Raw genomic sequence first — 22,923 nt, forward strand, 5'->3', positions numbered from 1 at the left:
CTGAAAGTATCAGATGTTCTCACCAATCGTTTGGTATGGTGCAATCAGTAAACAAAGTACATGAAATATAATTTTACTCTGAATTAATCGTACTGTCTATACAAGTCTCTGTCAACTTCTTTTTACACCAGTTTTCTAAAAATACACAAAGCTATCTCTATATTTACAGGCAGCTTTTTTTCTGTGTAACTCAAAGCAATTCAGAATGACGAGGCATCAGCAGGCAGCTCACCGGTCGGATGAGCTCTGCTGACTGAAATCCGTGGGTAGAACGCGGGCAGACCCGATGTTCTGGGATGGAGGTTGCTCCTCCGCGCTGCTGGATCAGCAGCCAGATCTCACCACTTAATTTTTCGCACCTAATGAGAACTCCCCACAACAAACCTCTTCACAAACTCAGTTACCTTTCAGGTGAGGGGAGCAAACCGTGCTCACGGAGCGCCAGGCTGACGAAAAAGACTACACCCTTAACGGGCTCTTCAGAAGTGTCCCGTCCTGCCGCCAGCGGTGACCCCGCTGGGAAGCCCCCTGCCCGCAGGGCTCCGGGGCAGCACGGCATCCTCTTCCCCCGCCTGCCCCAGCCCTCCTCTCCGGCAGGAGCTACACACCCCACACAGAAGACCAAGACGGCGCGGAGCCCTTTCAATCCGCCAGCCTCCCCCGCTCCACCGCTGCGAGGCGGAGCCCGGCCCCCACCTCCTCCTCCTCGCAGGCGCAGCGACGTCGCTTCACGTACCGCTACCGACCAGCCGTCGGCCCCGCCACTGCCTCTCCTCACAAAATGGCGGCGGTCCCACGCAGGCAGCGCCGGGCGAGCGGCCGGCGGAAACAGCGAGCCGCCGCTCCGCTGCCGGAGAGTGCTGGGAGAGCAGCGGGAGGGCGCGCCGGCGACGGGGCGAGCCGAGGGGAAGTGAGCCGAGGGGCGGGGGCTCTCGGCCGCACGGGAGGGAGCGGCACGGTGCGACACGGCACGGTGGGAGGTCACCGGCGGCCGCGCGGGCTGAGCCGAGGGCGAGAGGCGAAACGGTGGCGGCCGCCCGCAGCCCTACACGGGAAGAGACGCGGGCAGGGGCGGGCGGGCTCCCCGCTCCCGGGGGCTGGCCAGGCCCGTGGCGGCCCAGCCTGCGTGCTGGGCGTGGGAGGCGAAAGCCGCATCGCCGGGAGATGTCGCCGCTGAGTTCAGTTTCGGTTTTGGGGGACTGGACGCCCGGCTGCTGACCCTCTTGAGGTCTGCGGGGTGGGCTCGCCCCGTGTTGCCCTCATGTATTTACAGGTGAGCTGCCGCACGCTACAAACACAGAGGTATTTGCACACATGAGAAAAACGTGTTATTACTGCAGATGATGAAGGCATAAGGTATGCCAGATAAATGCCCAGCATATGTCATGACCCACTTAAAACAGCATGATGAAAGAGCTGTTCATATACTGCAAATTAAGGAAGTTATTATTTTCAATAATAAATAAGCATCACTTACACTACATCACAATGCATGAGAACACCACCATTTATCACATTTCACTGCAGGGCAGAAGAAACTTTCAGACTTAACTTCAACCAGCACTCTGCAACAACTGCCCCAGGCAAACGAAGTTCATGAAAAAGAGTACCAAGGCTTGTATGTACGTCCACTGAGAAGGCTGATAGTTTTAGCTGCTTGGCCACAGTGAACAGAGTGGTCACTGCTACTCCCTTTCTTTCCAAGGACTCATGTTACCAGAAGGAGGCGAGTCAACTTGTCCCAGGTACTCCCTTGCAACACCAGGTCCCTGAGGTGGTATCACTGTATGCACACCATTTGCAGGAGGTCCTGGTTCTGAGCACAAGCAGGAAGACCAGAGTATTCCCAAAGTCAAAACGTACCCTACAGCCATAAATAATTTGGTGTATGGGAAAGATATCTTGCTGGGAGCTACCTGGGTTGATAGATACTACAAAACAGATTGTATCTTACCTCCCTCTTCCTCCAACATTGATGCCATTAGCCTGAAAGCATCCACGTTGATGGGGAGTTCCATTGTCTTTCTGGCTCATTAACTTTGTTGGTGACCACCACCACCATTTCCTGCTAAAAGAAAGAATCCATAAATACTAGCAGCCCCTTTGGAAACAGTTTAATGGCAGCCCAGAGGAACAGTCAGAGGAGCCAGTGGGAATGGGGTTAAAACACAGGCACAAAGCTGGGGCTTTCCAGCAGCTGGCTGCAGCATTCTCTAATCTTCAAGTCCAGTCACACCTGAAACATGGTCTATCTTGAAGTATCTTGGATTTTTCTGTGGTAGATTACCACAGTAGCAAGACAAAGTCAGTGCAAATAAGGGGTCTGGGTCTGCATGGGATTTTTAATTAACTGGTACAATTGGAAGAGACTACTGAGCTTCTGGAAAGATTAAGTGGGCATTTCTAGGCATGAAAAACTGTCAGGCACCTTTCCCCCACACTCCATACGTTCCTCATTCTCTGTGAAAATCCCAACCTTTCTCTGATTCAGCCTCTGTCATTCCTCTTTGTTTGCACTGACTTTCCTTTTTTCATTTTCCCTCCTGGAGAGTTTCTAACATAGGCTAATTTCCTTTTCTTACTTCCATTTCTACAAGGTCATTTCCTGGAATTCAAAACATCTTTTACTCAAAGACCAGTATTTCAACAGTATTCAATCTGATAAAAGATGCTTCATACTCTATAACGTCCATATACCAAAATGCAAACATCCTATATGTATCAGATATCCTATTTTTTGCTAACAATAGATGCAACAAAATACTAATCTAATGGAAATAACTGAATCTAAAGAAAATTAAAGTACCTTTTTATTATAGTAAGAACACTGTTTGTTGAAAGCTACCATTTGCCTTCTCATTCAATGGGAGAACTTTGCACACTTTGATTACACAGACACATTCAAGCTCTTAAGATTAAATAATATGTCCATACTGTAATACAGCTACTTAGCTTTTTTGTTCATAGTACATATTCCTGCTGTTCTAAACTGCAAAATGCAGAACTCTAGTACACGCATTTCTGTGGAAGGAATAATGTAGTCAGTGGGTGTATTCCATGATTCACTTCTGGATGCATGACTTTCAATTTTTGGTCTACCCTGTATTTGTTTCATGAGAACACTATTTTGTTAGTAATGAACACTTTCTAATTAGGTACTGATTTTTTTTATAATCACTTTGAAAATACAAATATTGTGTTGCATTTTACAAGATCATTATTATATAACAAGTTATTATAAATGCAACACAAACTGACATTCTCCAAACAGAAAACCTGCCTCTACTGTTGTTTTAGTACACACTAATAGCTTTCTTTTCTTTAGCGTATAACGGTCTTTCAGATGAACTGAGACTTCATCACAGCAGTAAAGATAGAAGGAGGTCAGAGATTATTCAAACTGGTTAAAGACTAAAGAAACCAAGTATTGAACAGTCTGCAGGATTATGTTATATAAAAACCCCGCCAAACAAGCAGCCTCCCCCTCTCTCATTACATCCTCAATTATGTAGGAATCCTTAAAGAATTGTTCAATAAAGACAACTGTTCATACCTAATCAAAAACTTCTGTATTACCAGAAAAGGTTGACACCCCTGTGATTATGGGAAATGCCACTGATAAAGAATACTTGACTTTCCAAAAGCTGTTAAGAGGTTACTCACCAGAAGTTTTGAGGACACTAAAAAAAAAAAAGGCAGGGTAAGAGGAAATGGTCTTGCATTGACATACCATTGATTAGAATACATGAAAAAAAAGTTTATGGACGCACTAATAAGGGCTCCCACAACAGAGGAAGGGAAGTCACCACTGAATTATGCAAAACTTGGTACTGTTTTACAGATTGATACTGCAACCTGAAGACCAGGAAAGTGAGAAAGTTTGCTGGCAATGATGTCTCAGATACTTAACACAAGCTTTACAAGAGCCTTAGAAAGCTTAGTTATGATGACAGGTAAAATTCAGACAGACAAATGCAAACCTAGGTACACAGACAGGTATCTTGACATTGAGTATAGAATGATAAGCTCTGAAATGTACATTACTATTCAGAAACAAGATCTGAATATTAAGAGGAATTACTTCATTAAAGCATCAGTTCAGTGTACAACAGCAGTCAGAAAAACAAAGTTACATGGTAGGAAATACTAGGAAATGTATAGAGAACATTACTGTATAAACTGACAGTTCACCTATATGAATGCTCCTTGTAACTAGGATTTCCCCATCACTCACTCTCCTTGCTTGAGAAAGACAACAGTAGATCTTGAAATTAAGTTTTAGAAAAGGAGTCTATGGATATTCAGAGGCATGAAAGAGCTTACCTGCAAGACACAACTAAACAAAAACTCATCCGTCTGAAAAAAGAGATGACTGAGGAACAAATACAGTAGATCTACTATACCTTGAGTGGCTCATAAGGGCTGGACAGGTATTGATAGTTCATTCTTTCTTCCAACAACACAACCAACAGTGAGGTATTAACAGAAATACTAACAAAATAGATCTTTTTCAGCCATTGCTTTGACACACTCTAAGTGCACTACACTTTTTTAAATTGTAATATGCTTTGTAGTAAGTGCTTACAACTGAAAAGGAGTGCAAGCTTCCACAGAATGTAGTAGGTTTTTCTTTACATGGAGAAGTTAATCAGGATAGATTTACCAAAACCTCTTCTGGAACAGATACCATGCTTTGTGAGGTCCCTAAGTAAATACTTTTCTTCCTGGAATAAAGCATAAACATTCTAGTCCAGTCATTTTCCTAAGCCTTTGTAGAATGCTGAAATATGTAAGAGTAATAGATAGCCTTGGTGAATTTCATTCCCATCCTCTCAGCTTTTCATGCTGCTAATCAGATGTGAGGCAAATGACATTTTAATAAGAGTTTTGAACTTGAAGTTTTGTACATTTAGAGTTCACCAGATTGTACAAAATGTCCCCAGACAAGATGCTTTCAGATATCCTATAAGGGTTTTGTCTTGGTATTTTTTTCTAAAAACTAGTTAATTCAAGCACTGCCTGAATAAAGTGGGTGTAAGTCTCGTTAGAAAACCATGAACAATTAGAACAGTTATTTTCACACATTATGGACAATTTATGTGGAGATTTCATCGTGGAAGTATCTTAAGGTTTCCAGGTAGTGTAAAAAAAAGTAGCATCTATATTTTGTATAGTCACATTTTAATTTAGCTGGTAAAACACCAAGAATTTACAATTTTCTCATCTTGTCTATCCTGCATGTGTTCCAGTACAATAGCTGCCTAGGAAAGTACCATGTATTGTTATTAGAAACCCTTGTTCAGATATAGTCCTTATAATTAATACACCTCTTCAGAGTAACTTCTAAAATAAATATTAGGAGCCACAGAAATGTAACAATGCACACCCAAACCCACATGTACAAAAGGACTAGTATATACCAACATGGATTTACTACACAGATATACAGCAACAAATTTCAACTTTATGCAGATTTCTGTTAAAATAACAAAGATAGTAACTATTTATTAAAAGTCAAAATAAATAAATAATGAAAACAATAATTCAAGCACAAATTATTAATACTAAGGTATCCCGCTTTTTGGTCTATTTTAAATTATATCAAGAAGATTTTTTCCATATTCACTCATGGTTTCTATATCAAATACACAGAAAGCCAGCGTGGCATCTTGGATTCCTGCCCTCAATTTAAAAACAGGCGCTTTGCCCAACGACATCTCACAGCCATTCTTTAGAAGCATGAACCAACCTTTCCTATCACTTGCAAATAATAAATAATTCAGTAAAACAAGATTGGATTAAAGCAGGAGACTGAAATCCCTCTACTCCCAGACACACTAAATTCATAAAACCCAGGCATTCTGCATACTAATTTAGAGACAGTATCACAAGCATTTCAAACAGCTGCTTGACTGTAGCATATGCCTCGGCTCTCCACAGCGATACCTGCCAGTGACCCCCATTAATTAAAACCTGTCCAGAACACAACCTGTAGGCACCTCGCCACAAATCTGGCAAGCAGGCTGTTTCTCGAGTTCCACACAGTCATGTGATTAACAGATAAATACATCCCAAAGGGTAAGTGTCCAAAACATTTTAATACAGTGCATTTTAAGTTTCCTTTGTAGCCAAAATATCCTCATATGGTGACTGAACTTTCCACTTAAGAGTGAGCTCCCAGTGTTACTGAGAATGGACTCAAATTAGAGTCCAAATAGCACCTGATGCATCACTCCCTCAAGTGGCAAGTGTCACTACTGACAAATATGAAAATTAAAATGTACCTCAAAAGAATGTGTCTCAAGGAATAGTTTTGGTTTTTTCTTTATGCTATTAATTATTTTAAATAACTCAATATGTATCCTACATATCACTATTCTAAACTAAGGAATCCCAGTGCCTTAATGTTGTTTTTTAATGTTATAAAGGATGAAGTACATTAAGTTTATGAAGATGTCACTTAGAGAATAGAAATTATTCCTTGATTTTTTTTTTTTTTTTAAAGTGTGCCACAGTATGCATAATTTGAGTTAAAAAAATATCCACTGCTTGGGTGTAAGGGAGAGGGAATGTCTTTCCATTCGGAAGACACAGAAGTCAAAGCATGTATACTTGGGGATTGGCACCTGTGTCTGCTCCACCTGATGCTATGAAACTAAATATTTTCTGGTTCTTTAATGCTTTGGGACTTTGAAGCCACTCAGCAGATTTGTAGGTGGGTAGTCAACAGCAACTCTAACCCAAAGCATACTTAATGAATAGGGTTTTTTATTGAAAGAATCAGTGCGTCAATATTTCCACTGCTTTCTGAATTACAGCTTTAAAGCAACCACACCAGAAAAATCCGGATAATCTAAAAACAAATAATGGTGGCTAACGATTAACTAGTCAATTCTGCTAATATTCATACAAAATGTCCTGATTTAGTACAGATATTGCAAACAGTATTCTGAGGCCTAGTTTTTATAAGTTTGCTTAATCCAAACAGGCAACTCCTAAACTTTTTGAAAGTAAATAATCAGTAAAAGTAGTCTTGGACTAAGATTTTTGGGTTTCCTGAGCATTCTCTTTGTTTAAAGAGCCACATTCTAAGGAAATATTAGTTAATATTAGTCTCTGCAGAAATCTGTGATAAAATTGGAATTTAAAAAAATCTAATTAGATCTGAATTCTTAAAGCATATTACTGAGGTGTATTAAAAAAAAAAAACAAACAGCAGTCCTGCCCTGAAGCTCTGGCATTAAATGCCACTAATCCATAGGGAAATAACTGTACAGGGCAAGTCATGCAAAAATTATGAACATAATGTATCTGATTATATGCTCAAATACTGCATATAGTATTTACTTTGAGAATCAATGGACTCTCTGATTTAATATCACCTTCTTTGTACAAGATACAGAGTAGCTTTTTCCAATTAAAAGGAATAATTTTAGGATGTAAGAATCATTTAAACTAACTTGCAAATCTCTGTTAGGTCTCTGAGACTTACAGAACAAAGATTTGATACAAAGATTCCAAAGACAATTTCAAATTTCCATGGACTTCAGTAACCAGTAAACCGGAACCCAGATTCTTAGAGAATTCAGGTGGAAATTAACAAGATTAAATAAATCTTGAAATAACTTAGAGGTGAGGAATTAAGAATTAAAAATTCTCTCCTTTCATGTTAATCTATTTTTCTTTCTGAGAGGATATAAAACATTATATTTGAAAGCTGCTTACCAGTTTGCCATTTAGATTTGTGTTCTAATTAATAAGGCTGTTTGGAGGCATATGAGATTGCAATCTATTCTAAAAAAACAAGATAACACTCCCACAACATGCACTTAGCGAAATTAAACCCTTTTTTCCCCCCACTGGGGTCCCAGACAAAAGGATGGGAGACAAAGAAAAGAAAATCCACTAGAGACAACAGGAATCATTACATTCCAGCTTGCCAGATGACCTGTGTTCGATGTATATTGCCACCTGCCCCCTCAATAAACTCTCTTTCCAATCATATCACTTAAGAGATTAAGACCTTTCTAATTAATCAGCAAGTATGATAAATGTAACAGTTTCTGCTCTGGTACATTGCACTTGTATTACAGGGAGACAGGTGAAAGAAGCACAGAGTTATAATCCATTAGTGTGACAGACTGAAGGAAAAATTTACATCTGTCATCGTTTAACCCCAGTGGGCAACCAAGCCCCACACAGCCACTTGCTCACTCCTCCCACGGCAAGATGGGGGAGACAATCAGAAAAGTGAGACAACTCAGGAGTTGAGATAAAGACAATTTAATAGGTAAAGCAAAAGCCACGCAGGCAAGCAAAGCAAAACAAGGAATTCATTCCCCACTTCCCATCAGCAGGCAGGTGTTCTGCCATCCCCAGGAAAGCAGGGCTCCATCACATGTAACGGTTACTTGGGAAGACAAATGCCATAACGCCAAATGTTCCCCCCCTTCCTCTTTCTTCCCCCCCAGCTTTATATGCTGAGCATGACGCCAAATGGTATTGAATATCCCTCTGGTCAGTTGGGGTCAGCTGTCCCGGCTGTGTCCCCTCCCAGCTCCTTGTGCACCCCCAGGCTCCTCACTGGTGGGGTGGGGTGAGAAGCAGAAAAGGCCTTGGCTCTGTGTAAGCACTGCTCAGCAGTAACAAAAACATCCTGGTGTTATCAACACTGTTTTCAGCACAAATCCAAAACATAGCCTCATACTAGCTACTATGAAGAAAATTAACTCTATCCCAGCCAAAACCAGCACAACATCATAAGCCTTTTGAATAAATGGATAGTAAATTTCCTTTTCCAACTGTAAACCTCCCACCAGCACTGATAATTTTGAGAGCAGAAACCACTATACTAAGAATGGTCTGGAAAACATGCAAGAAAGCTGCTAGAAACTAAACTTTTTACCAGTCGTCTTGTTAAAAATCTGTGTCAATACTAATCATTGGGTTTAACCTTCATGCTTCCCTACATTACATTTGGTCCCTATTCTAATGCTGCATGAAGTCTTAAATTGGCCTAGCTGAATCCTTCACATGAAAATTATTAAAGGACATGGAAAGGCTGTAACTGCATCTACAAAGCCATCTCATTGCTGCCAGAGTAGAAGCCAAATTCAGGATGTCCCTGCTACTGAGTGACTGCCAGCTGTGACTATTGCCTTTGGCAGCCATTGGCCTCTGTTACAAAACAGAGGTTCCTTCCAGCTCCTGTACTTTCTGCTAGCGGCGGGTTTGGTGGCTACGCAGCTCCAGGATTCAGGTCTCAAAAGCCTCCTTTATGTCAGCCTTCACCACTGCTCTAAGTGACTGTTACTGTTGGGCTCTTGCCTACAGATTTTTAAATTTCTCTAACGTCACTCTTTGTGTGCAGAGTATTCAATGCAGTCTTAATAGTTTAATTAAAAAAATACACCTTGTGGATATTTTTTCCACTGACTCATACTGCAGGTCTCCAATATTAATTTTGCAGAGCTGCAGCATACTTGGCATTAATTTCACTAGTACAGATCTTTGTCACATGCCAAAAAAGATGTTGTACATGACTGCTAAGCAAAATAGACGATAAAACAATTGCTACTTAGTTTACCAAAAAGTTACACCTTCACCTAAATTCCTTTCCATTCCATTACAAAGGATTGTAATGCAATATAAATATTTGGTCACCAAGTAGGCCATTCATCCATAGCTTTAACAGAAAAGTATACCAGGTGGCTTTGATTTCAAAACACAAACCACTTTTTACTTTATCTCCAAAACATGTGCATCAATTTCACTGTTCCTTCCCAATTTACTTCTCATGTGTAGAAAAGAATGAGTGAAAAGATTGTTAATGTTTGCTATGGTTAATGCTTGCCCCCGCCCCCCCATAATTTCCTTTTCATAAGCTCCAAAAAACCATAAACCTGGCAAGCTGGAAAAGCAGGACTTAAGTCTCCAGCCAGTCAGAATCATAGAATGGTTTGGGTTGGAAGGGACCTTTAAAGATCATCTAGTTCCCACTGGCAGGAACACCCTCCACTAGACCAGGTTGCCTTAAACACTTCCAGGGAGAGGGCAGCCACAACTTCTCTGGGCAATCTGTTACAGTGCCTCACCACTCTCACAGTAAAGAATTTCTTCCTAATATGTAATCTAAATCTACCCTCCTTCAGCTTAAGGCCATCACCCCTTGTCACTACTTGCTCTTGTAAACAGTCCCTCTTCAGCTTGCTTTGTACCCCTTTAGGTACTGGAAGGCTGCTATAAGGTCTCCCCAGAGCCTTCTCTTCTCCAGGCTGAACAACCCCAACTCTCTCAGCCTCTATAAGGTCTCCCCAGAGCCTTCTCTTCTCCAGGCTGAACAACCCCAACTCTCTCAGCCTATCTGCATCAGAGAGGTGCTCCAGACCTTTGATCATCAAGTTCCTCCCTACTAAATAATGTATAGCTATTTGAAACAGCCCAAAGTTTTTTTTTCTGTCACCTGGGAGGCCATGGTTTTCATTAGCTCTAGAAAATAACATAGTGGTAAAGAAGCAATCTGAATCTGGTCTTCGCGCAAATTTCTGTCCCATTAGCCATAATACACAATATAGTGTTTATGCTGGCTGCACTAGTATCGACAACATCTAACTCAGGGTAAAACCTATCAATAGAAAGCTACCATGCTGAAACTTCAAATGGGAGAAAATTACGTAGAATACAAATGATGGTACTGTTAGCCTCAGAAATTATTCACGGTGTAATTTAACTATGATTTCAAATACTGTTCTATCCTTTCGATTCTTTAGAAAATAATTTTCTAAACATTTATATGTAAAAATGAAGTAAAGTAGCCTCCTAAGTGGCAGAACTTTTTTCTAAAAATGTATTTCAATATAGCTAAACATTCCATGATCACCAAACCAATACACTACTCAAATTTTAAGGAGTTAAAACACTTATGTAATCTGTAAGTGAAAACCTACCTTAAAATTCCAGTAATTCCATTCGCTTATTTATTTTTCTTACTTCATCAATGAAAAGAACTAGCATTAATCTGATCATATATTTAAACTAAATTCATCCTCTCACTTGGATATTCACTGACAGCAAAGATGAACTGCCTTCCCAGGTAAATATTACTGTATACACAAATGTGTAACACTCATCCTACAGAGACAAAAAAAAAGCACAGATTAAAAATGACAAAGTAACAAGACTGAATAGCAGATCTCAGCATTATTTATGCCTATCTTCCAGCATAAAGTCCCTAGTCTGTCAGGGAGTAAAAGGCTTTAGGCTATATCCCAATCTGGGAATACCAAAGTCCCATGGATCAGCCTGAAGACAGATAAAGCATCAAGGAGGGGACCAAATCTGTGTAAATCCAAGCCCCTAAGCCTTAACAGTCCACCTCTGAATACTTAGCATGTCAAAGCTTGGCTTTACTTACAGGTTTCTTGGGTAGCTCTCTTATTTATATTCTTCTGAGAAAGCCAGTTCAGACAAGACAACTGAGCTCCTAGTTCAATTCCAGCTAACTCAGCCCTTGCTGGTACTAGCCCGTCAATTAAAAAATGTCCCCCCAGTCCAAACCTAAGAAGTAGAAATTACTTGTCTGAAAACAGCTTCCTCTCCATCCCCTCATGTAAGTCCAGCTAAACTCCCACCTACCTAAAATGAGATGAAGACATCCTCAGAACATGGCTTGGCTCCTCTGATCAGAGAATGGCACTGTACCAAACACTGGATATTGTATGGATTTTTCTCATAAATGTTGTTCTTATAAAGCTCTGTAAGAAAGTATACTATCAAATACAAAAATATAAAACTGAAATACTTTTGTCTTAAGGGATACATCTAAAACTCAGTATATGTAATTAAGTTTTATTGCATAAAAGAATGAATATTTTGTTTTCTCTTTTAAGCTAGACCTACCAGCAAATACAGTCAAGGTGTGATAAAACTGAGGACTTGAAAGCACTGAATAAATGAAAATACTAATAAACATCAATTATATGAGACTATGGAGTTCAAGATAACCAAAAGAGATGAGAATACATTACAATGTTAAAAAACATAAATCCTTTAACTCTCTCTTAAGCTTTTGCTTCTGTGAATCACTTGCAGTATTTACCAATTAGTTGTTACAAACACTAAGCAAACCAACCTCCACATTCCATGACATGGTGGCACTAAGTTGTCCATCTGTGGTTTAAACGCACACTTCAGGACCACAGACTGCTAAAGTTAAACCAACAGATTTGCCTTTCTGAAATTCAGTTTCCTAAACTTTGTTTGCGGTGAGAACATGCAGACAATGCATTAGCTCAGCTTGATAAAGCACAATAGCTATTGAAAAAGAAAGCAAGCCTCAAAAATGCAACATATCTCTCACTACCACCCTTCAATGACTGCTCCCTATGCTTTTTATTAGAAACATTCAAAGATGCCAGTAACCTACAGCTGGTGACTCTGTAATAACAGAGGGTAACGAGACAGAAATAATGAATGCCTCCTTGTTAAGAAGTTTTGTTTGTGCTGTTCCAAGAGAGATCTGCCAAGTACTTTCCATGCAAACCTTATTTTTCTGGGATTTGTAACTTGGCTACAAAAAAATCCAGCATGATAATGCCTGGTTCAAAAGAATTCAGATTACAAATTTTAAAATATATTTCCAATTTTTGGAATAAATTTAATTTATTCCAAAGGTAGTAAGGTAAACAATTTAGCACTTCATATATTTTTAGCTGTCTTACTGAAAATACCCTCTGGTTAGCAAGTTTGCACCTCAGATCATTATAAGTTTTCTAACCCTTTGGTATTAAATAAGTCTGAAGTATTGCAATGTGAAAGGCAACTTTTGTGCTGTATGGTCAAGACTCCACTGATGTGTATTTTCTTTTTAAGGAAGACTGTATGAAATGCATATGAAGCACTACTGGGATTCTATCTGCTAAACAATGCAGTGGATTAAATCTGTGCTAATTCTTAATACAACTCAGCTGACTTGAGTATAAGGCCAGGTTGTGAAAAAATTGGCTAAGTTTAACACACCATTCTTACAAAACATAAGCTTAGAATTTCCATGTTAAATTATGTGGGGTTGTTTTTGTTTTTAACCAAACGATTCAAAGCTTCGAGCCGTGCAAAAGTCCAATTTCAGTGTTCCCATTTTCTTTTTTGGCACACGACCCATTAGGACAAGGTCATTTTGCACAGTTCCTTGCCAAAGCAATGTTGTTTCCTGTGGCAACTAGCAAGATATATAGAAATTAGATTTCAGGCACAACACAGATTGGAGCCCAAGCTAAGGAAGCTCTCTTTCAAGCAATAGCCAGGTGTCAAGAAGCAAGAAGGCTACGATAGTTGCCTGAGCTGTGAAAAAGTAGTGGTTTAGGCTTATGCCTAAGAGGAAGAAACCTCCCAACAACTCAAAACAAAAAGAGACAATGAAAACATACCAATAAATTTTAAAACAGTTCTGAATATATCTGGTGAGATCATTTCAAAAGAAACATTGGAAGGAACAGGGCCAGAAAATACCACGAGACAGAGTAGCTTAGAAGTGTTTCTGCTCATTTTCTTGACTAACTTGGGTTTTCCCTCAGGAGAATTTGCCTAGAGCACATTATCCCCTAGAATATCTCTGCCTACCTTACAGTTCAACACAAATTAAAACTAAGTATTCTTATGAAACAATAGTTTCTCTGAGATTATTTGTAATTCAACCAAATATGGTGGGTATATAAGGACTTTACTCCAGTTCGTATAAACTCCTCAAGAACGGTAAGTCATGGCTCTCAGATTCTCATTCTGCTCAGTTCCAGCATAAACTAAAGCTGCAGGGGAACAGCTCCCCTTGACATTACCAATGTAAATACTTGAAAATAGAGCACTACTGCATGATACAACCTGAACAAGGAAAAAAAAATGGCTAGCCAGACCAGAGACAAGTAAGAACAAATAGCTCCTACCAGATCACTGGAACTTGGAGCAAAAAAGGCAAAGTAGTGAAAAGGCTTCTGTATGACTTACACTGTCTGCTCTGGAAGAAGCCACAAAGGTAGTCAGTGGTTACAAGAGGGTGTTGGCCCTGGGAAGCATGACATGTCTTCCTACAATGATTAAAGAGCCATCAGAAGCACAGACACAGAGCATCTCCATGCAGATGGCTCTTAATCTTCTGTTGATACACAGGAAACCTGCTCTAGCAGCAGTGAGAATATTTCCGAGGCATTGGGCTCTCAGGCAATTAAATCAGAGCAATGTAATAATATCAAAGCTTTATTTGTTACTGCTTGCCTAGTCTTACATTATCTAAAACTTTATCCTTCTGACTCGGAACTAAAACATCATTTTGTTCTGCATTTCCACTGTGACATCTTTTCCTTTAACTAGAACTTCTACAACCTACTACAACCTAAATAGTATTTATAGTTCTTATTTTTCATCTGTTTATGCTTAAGTATCCCACCTTCAGTTCATCTCTTCACTCAAGTAAGCCAAATAGTGTTCCTAAGTATACCAGCACAATACCACTTAGGACCTTGGTGGTAAAAGAGAATAAAACATGGCGCTGTGCTCTCTACCTTGGATACACTTTCTTACTGAGCCTGTTTTTGTTTCCCCATCTCTTCCGGTGACCACAACTTACTGCTTTTTCCCACTTCTGAAATAGCATCCTAAAAGCTGGGACAGAGACTCTCAAGCACCCAATTTCAACAGTTGCCCTATGCATGGCAAAATACTCAGCTGAACAAAATGGACTTATATCAAGACAGGGTTCATTGCAATGGAATCTGTTTGGTTACCCTACATTGTCCAACCAGGCAATTGCTTCCTTTTTGTTAAGAACAAATAGAAAAGGAGGAAAGCGCTTGATACAAAGAAGACTTGCCAGACTAAAGGAAAACTGATAGGTATATACCCCAGCAAGTCCCTGTTCTTGTACAAAACATCCAGGGGTTACTTTTGTTGTCCTTGATTCAACACAGTGCCTACTAGCATACTCTTCCCCAGGCTGATTCTCCCCTCATTTAGTAAATTATCATCCATAAGGACTGTACTGTGGCTGTTAAAACAAACCCTGGATCATGAAGTACTGTGCAGATGTGGGAGTCCCAGGTGTACTTTGTCTCAGACTGCTTCCAGGGCAGTAGCCATCACAACTGGGGCTCAAACATTCCCTGAACAGCAAGTTTCAGCCTGCTTGCCCCCTGCCAAAGAGAGGGCTCTGTTTCTGACAGCAGTTGTGATGATGGACATTTCTATTCTTTGTGCCAACAAGTGGCACCATGACTGCTCCCTGCCCAGGTGAGACAGCCGAGATAAGATCCTATGCTTTAACAGAGCTGTGTATACTATATAGCAAGCATACTGTATGAGGACAGAATAACCAGAGAGATGTATAAGCCTTTTGTAGCTAATTTCTGAGACTTTCTAGAAGAAAGAAATCATCCAGGTTATTTCTTCAAAAACAAATATTCTGCATGAAACCCTTAATCCAGAAACACAATTATATACACACTTAAATTTAATCATGTCTGTAGCACCAGTGATTTCAAATGGGAACTACCCACAGGATTAATCTAAAGCTTAAAAAAATCCTTGCTGGAGCCAAGTTTTTATTGCTAAATGTATATATACATTTAGTTTAAGGCAACTATTAAAATAATTGTTGCTCTTTCCATGTTTCTAATATATATTGAAATAGGGGAGTATTTAAATAAATTTTTTCTACGTGAGGCTTAAATATCCCATACATTTTTTGTATATTGAAAATGTTTTCAAATGAACTGTAAGTCATACATCTTGTAAAGTTACTCAGAAAATATTATAAACAAATTAAGTTATGCCAAAAGAGAATTAAATGTAACAGAGTTCCATGCACTTAGGTTCTGCTGACCTTACTGTGCATGCAGAAACAAAATCTCCAACACCATCAAGGGTCACTATGTATAAATGAAAGATTACAATAAAAATCTTTGATACACACTTTCCACAGCCACTTTTTAAACAGCATAGCAGATATTTACACCTGTTCCCTAAAGTAATAATAAAAAATTCCTCAAAATTATGCAATTTCTCCATAAATTAAGGGAAACAGAGAAACTGCCTAAAAAATTCAGTGAAAAATTGGATGATGATGTTTCAAAGAAGATATATAGAAAAAAACCCTTCATTGGGTAGTCTCCTATGCTACTCCCTTGCTTTCCTCTCCTCATCCACCTTCACTGCCACCCCTTCCAAAAAACAATTCTGCTGTGATTAAATGACACCAGAATTTTACTGTTCTAACAGAGCATTCTCTCCTATTTACTGCTAGGCTCATTCAGACACACATGAGCTTCAGTGGAAACTGAAAGCAGGGCCAAAAGATGGGAAACTGAAGTCTATTCATGCTCCACTAATAAATCATGTGCATGCTCAAAACAAATGAGCTTTTATGAACATTCAGATCTTTCTTCATGTGTAGAAGCAGAACGAAAAAAAGTCAGCCAATCACTTCAGCGGACTACAGTTCAACAGAAAAAACTGCACAATTTAAAATTCACTCTCATTCAGATTTGGTGAAGTCTTGCTAACCAATTTAAACTTCTTATACCTGAACGCACAATTTGTAAACTAGTCATGCCCATTTTCCTCTGAACTTGAGTGCAAATAAAGCATTATCTAACGGGTACCATAATGGTAATAACATTCCTTTTTTTTTTTTTTGGTACAAAGTCATTTTGTGAATGTAAATTTCCCACTTTACACTTATTTTACGTATATATCAGTTATAGCAGGGCACTCATTCTCTGACAACAGTGGAACATCAAGAAGGAGAAAGCACTGGAATTAGGGAGCACACTTGGGAAGAACAGTCATCTAACCCCCCCACCCTAGCATGACTGCAATTCCAGGAGATGGGCAGAACATGAAAGCAGTCAGTGTAAAAAACAGATTAAGAAATAAACAAAAAAACATCTCAGAAAAGAAGACACCAAAGTAACCAGAGAAAGAGACAAACCAACTAGTCATGAGTGTTGACGGAGCCAAGAGGTTTTGCCTCTCACAGACCACAGGAAAGGGACAGATCTGGTACCTGCTTGGTGGTACTAGGGCATGGGAGGGGAAGATGTAGATTTTTCCCCCTTCATGGAGCCATATTAGGTCAAAGCCAAGTTCAGGAAATGAAACCAGGAGCAGCCAAGTATTAAGAGAAGCAACTATTAGGTACCACATTTGATTCTCATTGGGCAGCTTTTTGGTTGTGCAGATTTCAGTAGTAAATGAGCTAAAGTAGCTATTACTCTACCTTTTTCCTTTTTTTAATTTTAACCATATCAAAAGTCACAGACAATCCAAGTAAAATGTCATACAAAGCTTTATTTTTGCTTCAGCTCATGATTCTACTAGAATCTGTAAAGTTGGTAAACTATCTTCCCTTTTAAATGCCTCAGCACTTTCTGATTACAAATTAATAAAATAATTTGTAAGAAAATAATTATGTAACTGTTCCTGTACTTTTGTATCATCCTGAAACAGGAAGAACATACTCCCCTCCAAATTTACGCTCCAAGAAAACTCCTAGCTTGCAGAAACCACATACATGCATTTCAGTAATAATTCCAAAGAAGTTTAATAATTCAGACAATCGCTCACTTGGTAATATCTATTTAAATGTATAATTTCTTAACTCTCATGGTTTTACCATTACTTATAAGGAAGTATATTTAATAAAATATCGTAAGTTTAAGAGGCTGGAATATCAGTAATTGCATTTCACAAGTCATCCTTAGGCTGTAATAACATTACAGAATCATTTATAGATTACCTGTTCAATCTCACATACTCAACATAAAACCTACTGAAGTCAACAAGCACATTTCTTAAGGATCACATTGGGACATGACTGATTCTTGGTCTGTATGTTGATAGTCTGACAGCACCACATCAAGTTGTGCACTCTGCCTCTTTGCCAGAGGTTACAGGCTACAGAGCACACCCCTCCCCTCAGCTACTACCATTTCTATCGTGACTGATAGCCTCTAAGCTAAGGCAAACAGATGGGATCATCCTAAATAGGCAGATTTGATGGCAGCAATTTAAGATAATATCCCCATGGTGTTATTCCTAGCCTTTTTCCAACATCAAGGCTGAAGCATTACATGGCAGAATAGTTGCTGTGAACTCCTGTTTGTGGATTTGCCCTAATACAACCAGCTAATCTGAAATGGTAGTTTTTACTACCCTTTGTAGGTAGCTTGATGCCTGTTCACTAGTGCAGAGTCTGGCTACAGACAGTGCCACAGCAAAAGCAGTAATGGTATTGCTAATTTAAAACATTTTACATTACCTTTATCATCAAGTATTGTGAAAGAAGAAATCACGCATGAAATCTTACTCCAGCTTGAACACTCTCTGCAATCTAGCACTAGCCTGAATTTAGTCGAAGGGCATCTACTCTATACACAGCCTCTTCAGAAGCCAAGTGAATCTTAAACCAATTGAAAAAAGAGAGGTATAAAATTGTTACTCAAGACTTATTTCACTATCTCCCAAGCTTAAGGCTATTAGCAACAACCGTGACCCACACCATTATTCATAGCTTCATGGTCTTATTTGTTCCTGTTGCCTGACACTGACTACAGGCTTGGTATACCAACTATGTAAATGACTAAACACATGACAGTGAAGAATCAGGCCTATGATGTAATTACAGGATAAAACTAGTCAAATGGGTTTCTAATTTGGGGTTGAGGGAGGGAAAGCAAAAGAAGGGAGAAAGAAGGTAAAAAAAAGTATCTGTGAACTGCTTGTTTTAATCCATAATACTTTGTCTTTCCACTTGGAATGAATTTTGAAGTATAAAATACTTTGCAGCAGAAAGATTGCGTACAGAAGAGATTCTCACTATTTAAAATATTTTAAGATGGATAAACGGGAGCAGAGCAGAAGGGGATGACTCCTCACTCAATTTTTCTGTTTATCTACTCTGAACAATGAGAGCAAATTTTAATCATTTTCCATGTTGACTGTTGATATCTTTGACAGTGCAATAAGCAGATCACATTTTAGCATGTCTGCAAAAGTAGATGAACTGGCACAAGAACTCCAGCAACTGGTGGTGATGTCTTTTTTCACTTACACATATTAGATTTTACATTCATGCACTCACTCCTAAGAGCACTGAGCGAATTAAAAAAAAAACCACTTTGACTGCAGTTACCACAACACAGCTTTTTTAGATTTTGTTCTATGACTCTGAACAAATTTAACTGGTACAAAGGCTGCACCCACAAAAATTTCTGCATTTTAAATTAAACTAGTAGCAATGTTTATCTATATCCCATCTATAATTGTATCTATTGCCATTTTTGAGATGCATTCTCTAAAACAATATTCACTTTTTTTTTTAAGAAGGGACTCATGATTACAAGAATTTTGGGATTTTTATTTGCTTCAGGTAAGTGTCACTAGTCTCAATGTACAGTACATATGTACACGTTATGTTTTGCAAGTGCATAGGAACAGATGATAAATGCAGGAGTACATTACACATAACTAATGACACCTTATTTGGATTATGCCACATTTCTGTAAGAAAGGTGTTTCTGAAAGTTTTGTATCATTTTATAGGGACTAGTTTGTAATCTTATGACCTCTCAAAGTAGATCCTATATCCCTCATATGTACATAATGGCCTTATAGTTTTCCTAAACATGTTTTCCTTGTAGGTTGATCTAATTTTTAGGTATTTTCTTAGTCATGCAAGAAACAAATGAGTTGGGATCTGGGACATATGTACTTTTTCTAACTCTAATCATTTGAGATTTTAAAGCATATGGATTCTAGGTGTTTGTTGTTAAATATACAGGAATAATTAAACTAGTTTTCTAGTGGCAATATAAAATAAAAATTAGTTAAAATAATGTTAAGTGTCTAATATAACTTATTTCCAAAGTACATATATAAAAATAATTCAGGAACACATGCAAATACAGGTTTTACTTTAGTTGTTGAAAACTAAGCATATGCTTTTCCTGAATAGGGAAAATTTTCCCAAGTCACACCCATATGTTAATTTGGTATTATTATTCCTATTTCTGCTGTAGAGGATCTAGGAATTTCTGTCATAAGTGTGCTAAAGCAAGGATTTCTAAACTTTCCTCCTCCCCTCCCTTCTGCTGAATACCGCCAACAGTAGCTCCTAGTTTTGTAGCTAGCTATGTGCCACTTATGAGTGGTATGCATGACAGTTTGGGAATCCCATCCCAGAGAGCATATGGGGAGACAGCAATAATATCTTCAAATGTTGACCTCCCCACAATCCTTTCATTTACTCATTACTAGTAAATACAGATTCAGTATTTCAGGTCAGCAAAACTGTAAAGTACACTATAGCCTCATAATCATAGTATTTGTATCATTGTGCACATGAAGTGCTAGAAGCATAGATAGCCATGTAACAATGGAAAAATCTCTGTCCAGATCAATTCACAGTCCACTTTAAACACAAAGAAATAACAGTTTAGATAAAATATTATTTGAAACATTACAGTGTAATGCTAAGACTGTGCCTAAATATTCTTTTCCACATTCAGTAGGACCAAAAAAAACCCCTCAAAAATCAACCCACCTCAGGCTGCCACCCTCCACTGCAACAATTTAGGAAGATGCTCACTAAATTACCGCAGGGGGGGGGGGGGGGAGGAGACAGGTTAACTAATAATTACTGTAAGTCAGGAGTGGTCCTTTAGTGACCCAAGAAAGCTCAGCCAGATAAAAAACTAACTACAAAAAAGAAACTATTAATTCTTGGCCTGATCAGCTTCTTGAACTGGCTCACCACACAGCTGCTAGAGCACCCAGGTTGGCAGGGAAGGAGGACACACTTCTACATTACACCAACCTAATAACTATTTGATGCTAAAAAGCACAAATTTAGTACCCCCTGGCGCTGCTGGTCACCAATTACACAGTGGCCATACAAAGGCAGGACCTTCCCATCAGCAGCAGCCGCTCACCAGCACAGCCGCACCCTCAGACCCACACTTCAAAGCTAACTCATCCAATCCTGTTTGAATGCAAGTCATTAATCACCCGGTTACTAGTTCCTACTGTGACTAATACTTCTTTCCACACAGGCCACTGTTAAAGTGATTGTATACATTTCCAAAAACAGCCCAGGTACTTGCGAGTGAGACAGCAGATGGTCTCTAGGGCAAATTGTTACTACTGCTTGTTATCACAGCTATTATGTGAACAGGCCTTGAACCATTTTAAGGCTCTGTCATTTTTCTATCCGACTATTTGAGAAGTTACACATAGACGCAATTTAAGACAGGAGGAACAAATACACACGAGAGGGATGAAAAGCCCGTCCCCTCGGCAGCGCTCCCTGCTCCAGTCAGCGGCCCCAGCCCACCGAGCTGCCCCGCAACAAGGCGGCCGCCGGCTCCCCAGAGTGCCCCCCTACACGTGAGGCACGCTGTGATCCGGGCGCTGGGGCTGATCCCGACCTTCCCAGAAGACACCGCCGAAGGCCAACGGCCGCGCGCGGGAAGACGCGTCCGGCCCCGCCAGGAAAGGAGCGACGCCAGCAGCGGGCGGGCCCTGCGGCCGAGGGACACCGCCCTTTTTCCCCACGGACGGGCACCACCAGACGCCCCCTTACCGGCGGGAAACACTCCGCCCCTCTCTCCCGCTGGGTTACGGCCGGGCTGAGCCTGGCCGAGCTTCCCCGGCTCTCCCGCCTGAGGCAAGGCCCACCCCACCTGAGGCGAGGAGCCAGCCCGGCGCCAAGAACCCCCTTGTAGAGAGGGGGCGATCACGTGACCGCCCGACGGCGGAGAGCGCCCCGCCCCGCCCCTCCCTCTCGCGCTCCCCGCCCCGCCCTTGTTGGGCGGGGGCGGCGGCCGTGGCGTTAGCGCATGCGCAGCCGTGTGTCGCCCGTCGAGTGCGGCAGCCGCGGGTGGAAAACCGCAGCGGCAGCTGCTGAGGGGAGCCGGGAGCGTGTTGTCTCGCTGAGGGGCGGCTGGGGCAGCGCCTGGACAAGGGGCAGCGGCGGGGTAGCTGGTGTCGCTCCCAGCCCACCGTAGGCTGCTGCTGAGGCGGGGCGGCGGGACGAGCTTCGCAGCGTTTTCGGGCAGGTCCCCGGCGTTTTGACATCTCGGTGCCTCCGCTGGGGCCGGGAAGGGCCGCGTCCCGGCCCGCTGCGGCTGTGGGGGCCTTGCGGGCGGCTCCCGCCCTAGGCCGAGGGGCTGGAGGCTGTGGCGGCCTGGGGCGCCCAGCCCTGCCCGGAGGGTCTCCCTGGGGGAGGGGGGGCCGGGGCCGCCGGGGGCCGTTTTTCGGGGGGTGAGGGACGGCGTCGTGAGTGAATTGAGACAAAGAGCGAGGAGGAGGAGGAAAAAGAAGAAGAAGAAGAAGAGGAGGACACTCGGGCTCTGCCACATTCCTGTGCAGAGGAAGGCGGGAGGCGGCGTTAGCCCTTTACGGACAGCTGGGTTCAGCGCTGCCCTCAGCTGCTGTCGGCGTATTTACAGCCGTCTCTCCCGGCTGCGGGAGAAGGAGGAGGAGGAGGAAAAACCATGTAAGTTCCGAATTGCCGGGGGTCCTGTGAGAAGATGGGGGATGCCGCAGACGCCAAGGAGATGAGGAAGACTTTCATTGTTCCTGCCATCAAACCCTTTGACCATTATGATTTCTCCCGAGCGAAAATCGCCTGTAATCTCGCCTGGCTGGTGGCCAAAGCCTTTGGGACAGGTAGGTGGCGTCTTCTTCTTCCTTTTCTTTGATGCTGGTTCCTGCTTGGTTGCTTCGCTCCTGAGGACGTGCGAGCCCTTCCCTGCGGAGCTGAGGCGGGGGGGGGGCGGGTAGGAGGTGCCTAGGAAATGGTTTTGGTCTGTTCCCTCCTATTTAGGTTCCTTACCCCTTGTGAGGTTTTTAGATTTTCTTTTGTTTTTCTTTAATTAC

General features: G+C 41.1%; 2 protein-coding genes across 15 annotated transcripts in view; one reads left to right on the forward strand and one right to left on the reverse strand.

Annotated features, from left to right (window-relative positions):
- Window positions 1–21,788, reverse strand: part of DDX59 (DEAD-box helicase 59) — a 31,157-nt gene extending 9,369 nt beyond the window's left edge. For 2 of the 11 annotated variants that reach the window (XM_054833547.1, XM_054833539.1), the window contains exons 1-4: window positions 21,626–21,788; window positions 11,635–11,753; window positions 10,947–11,130; window positions 1,955–2,068 (exon numbers count right to left, since the gene is read on the reverse strand). The gene's annotated coding sequence lies outside the window, so the exon portion shown is untranslated. Of the gene's footprint in view, window positions 1–232; window positions 363–404; window positions 1,904–1,954; window positions 2,069–10,946; window positions 11,131–11,634; window positions 11,754–21,625 lie in introns of those variants that run through there. The other 9 variants (XM_054833540.1, XM_054833543.1, XM_054833545.1 and 6 more) reach the window with 9 other exon arrangements.
- An 80-nt stretch (window positions 21,789–21,868) lies between these two features.
- CAMSAP2 (calmodulin regulated spectrin associated protein family member 2) overlaps window positions 21,869–22,923 on the forward strand; it is an 89,190-nt gene continuing 88,135 nt past the window's right edge. For all 4 annotated transcript variants that reach the window (XM_054833526.1, XM_054833528.1, XM_054833527.1 and 1 more), the window contains exon 1: window positions 21,869–22,713. In XM_054833526.1, coding sequence (XP_054689501.1) covers window positions 22,575–22,713 — 139 coding nt within the window. In that variant the 5' untranslated portion in view covers window positions 21,869–22,574. The remainder of the gene's footprint in view (window positions 22,714–22,923) is intronic.

Source organism: Grus americana, chromosome 8 (assembly GCF_028858705.1).
Source record: "Grus americana isolate bGruAme1 chromosome 8, bGruAme1.mat, whole genome shotgun sequence".
NCBI classification, from domain to species: domain Eukaryota; kingdom Metazoa; phylum Chordata; class Aves; order Gruiformes; family Gruidae; genus Grus; species Grus americana.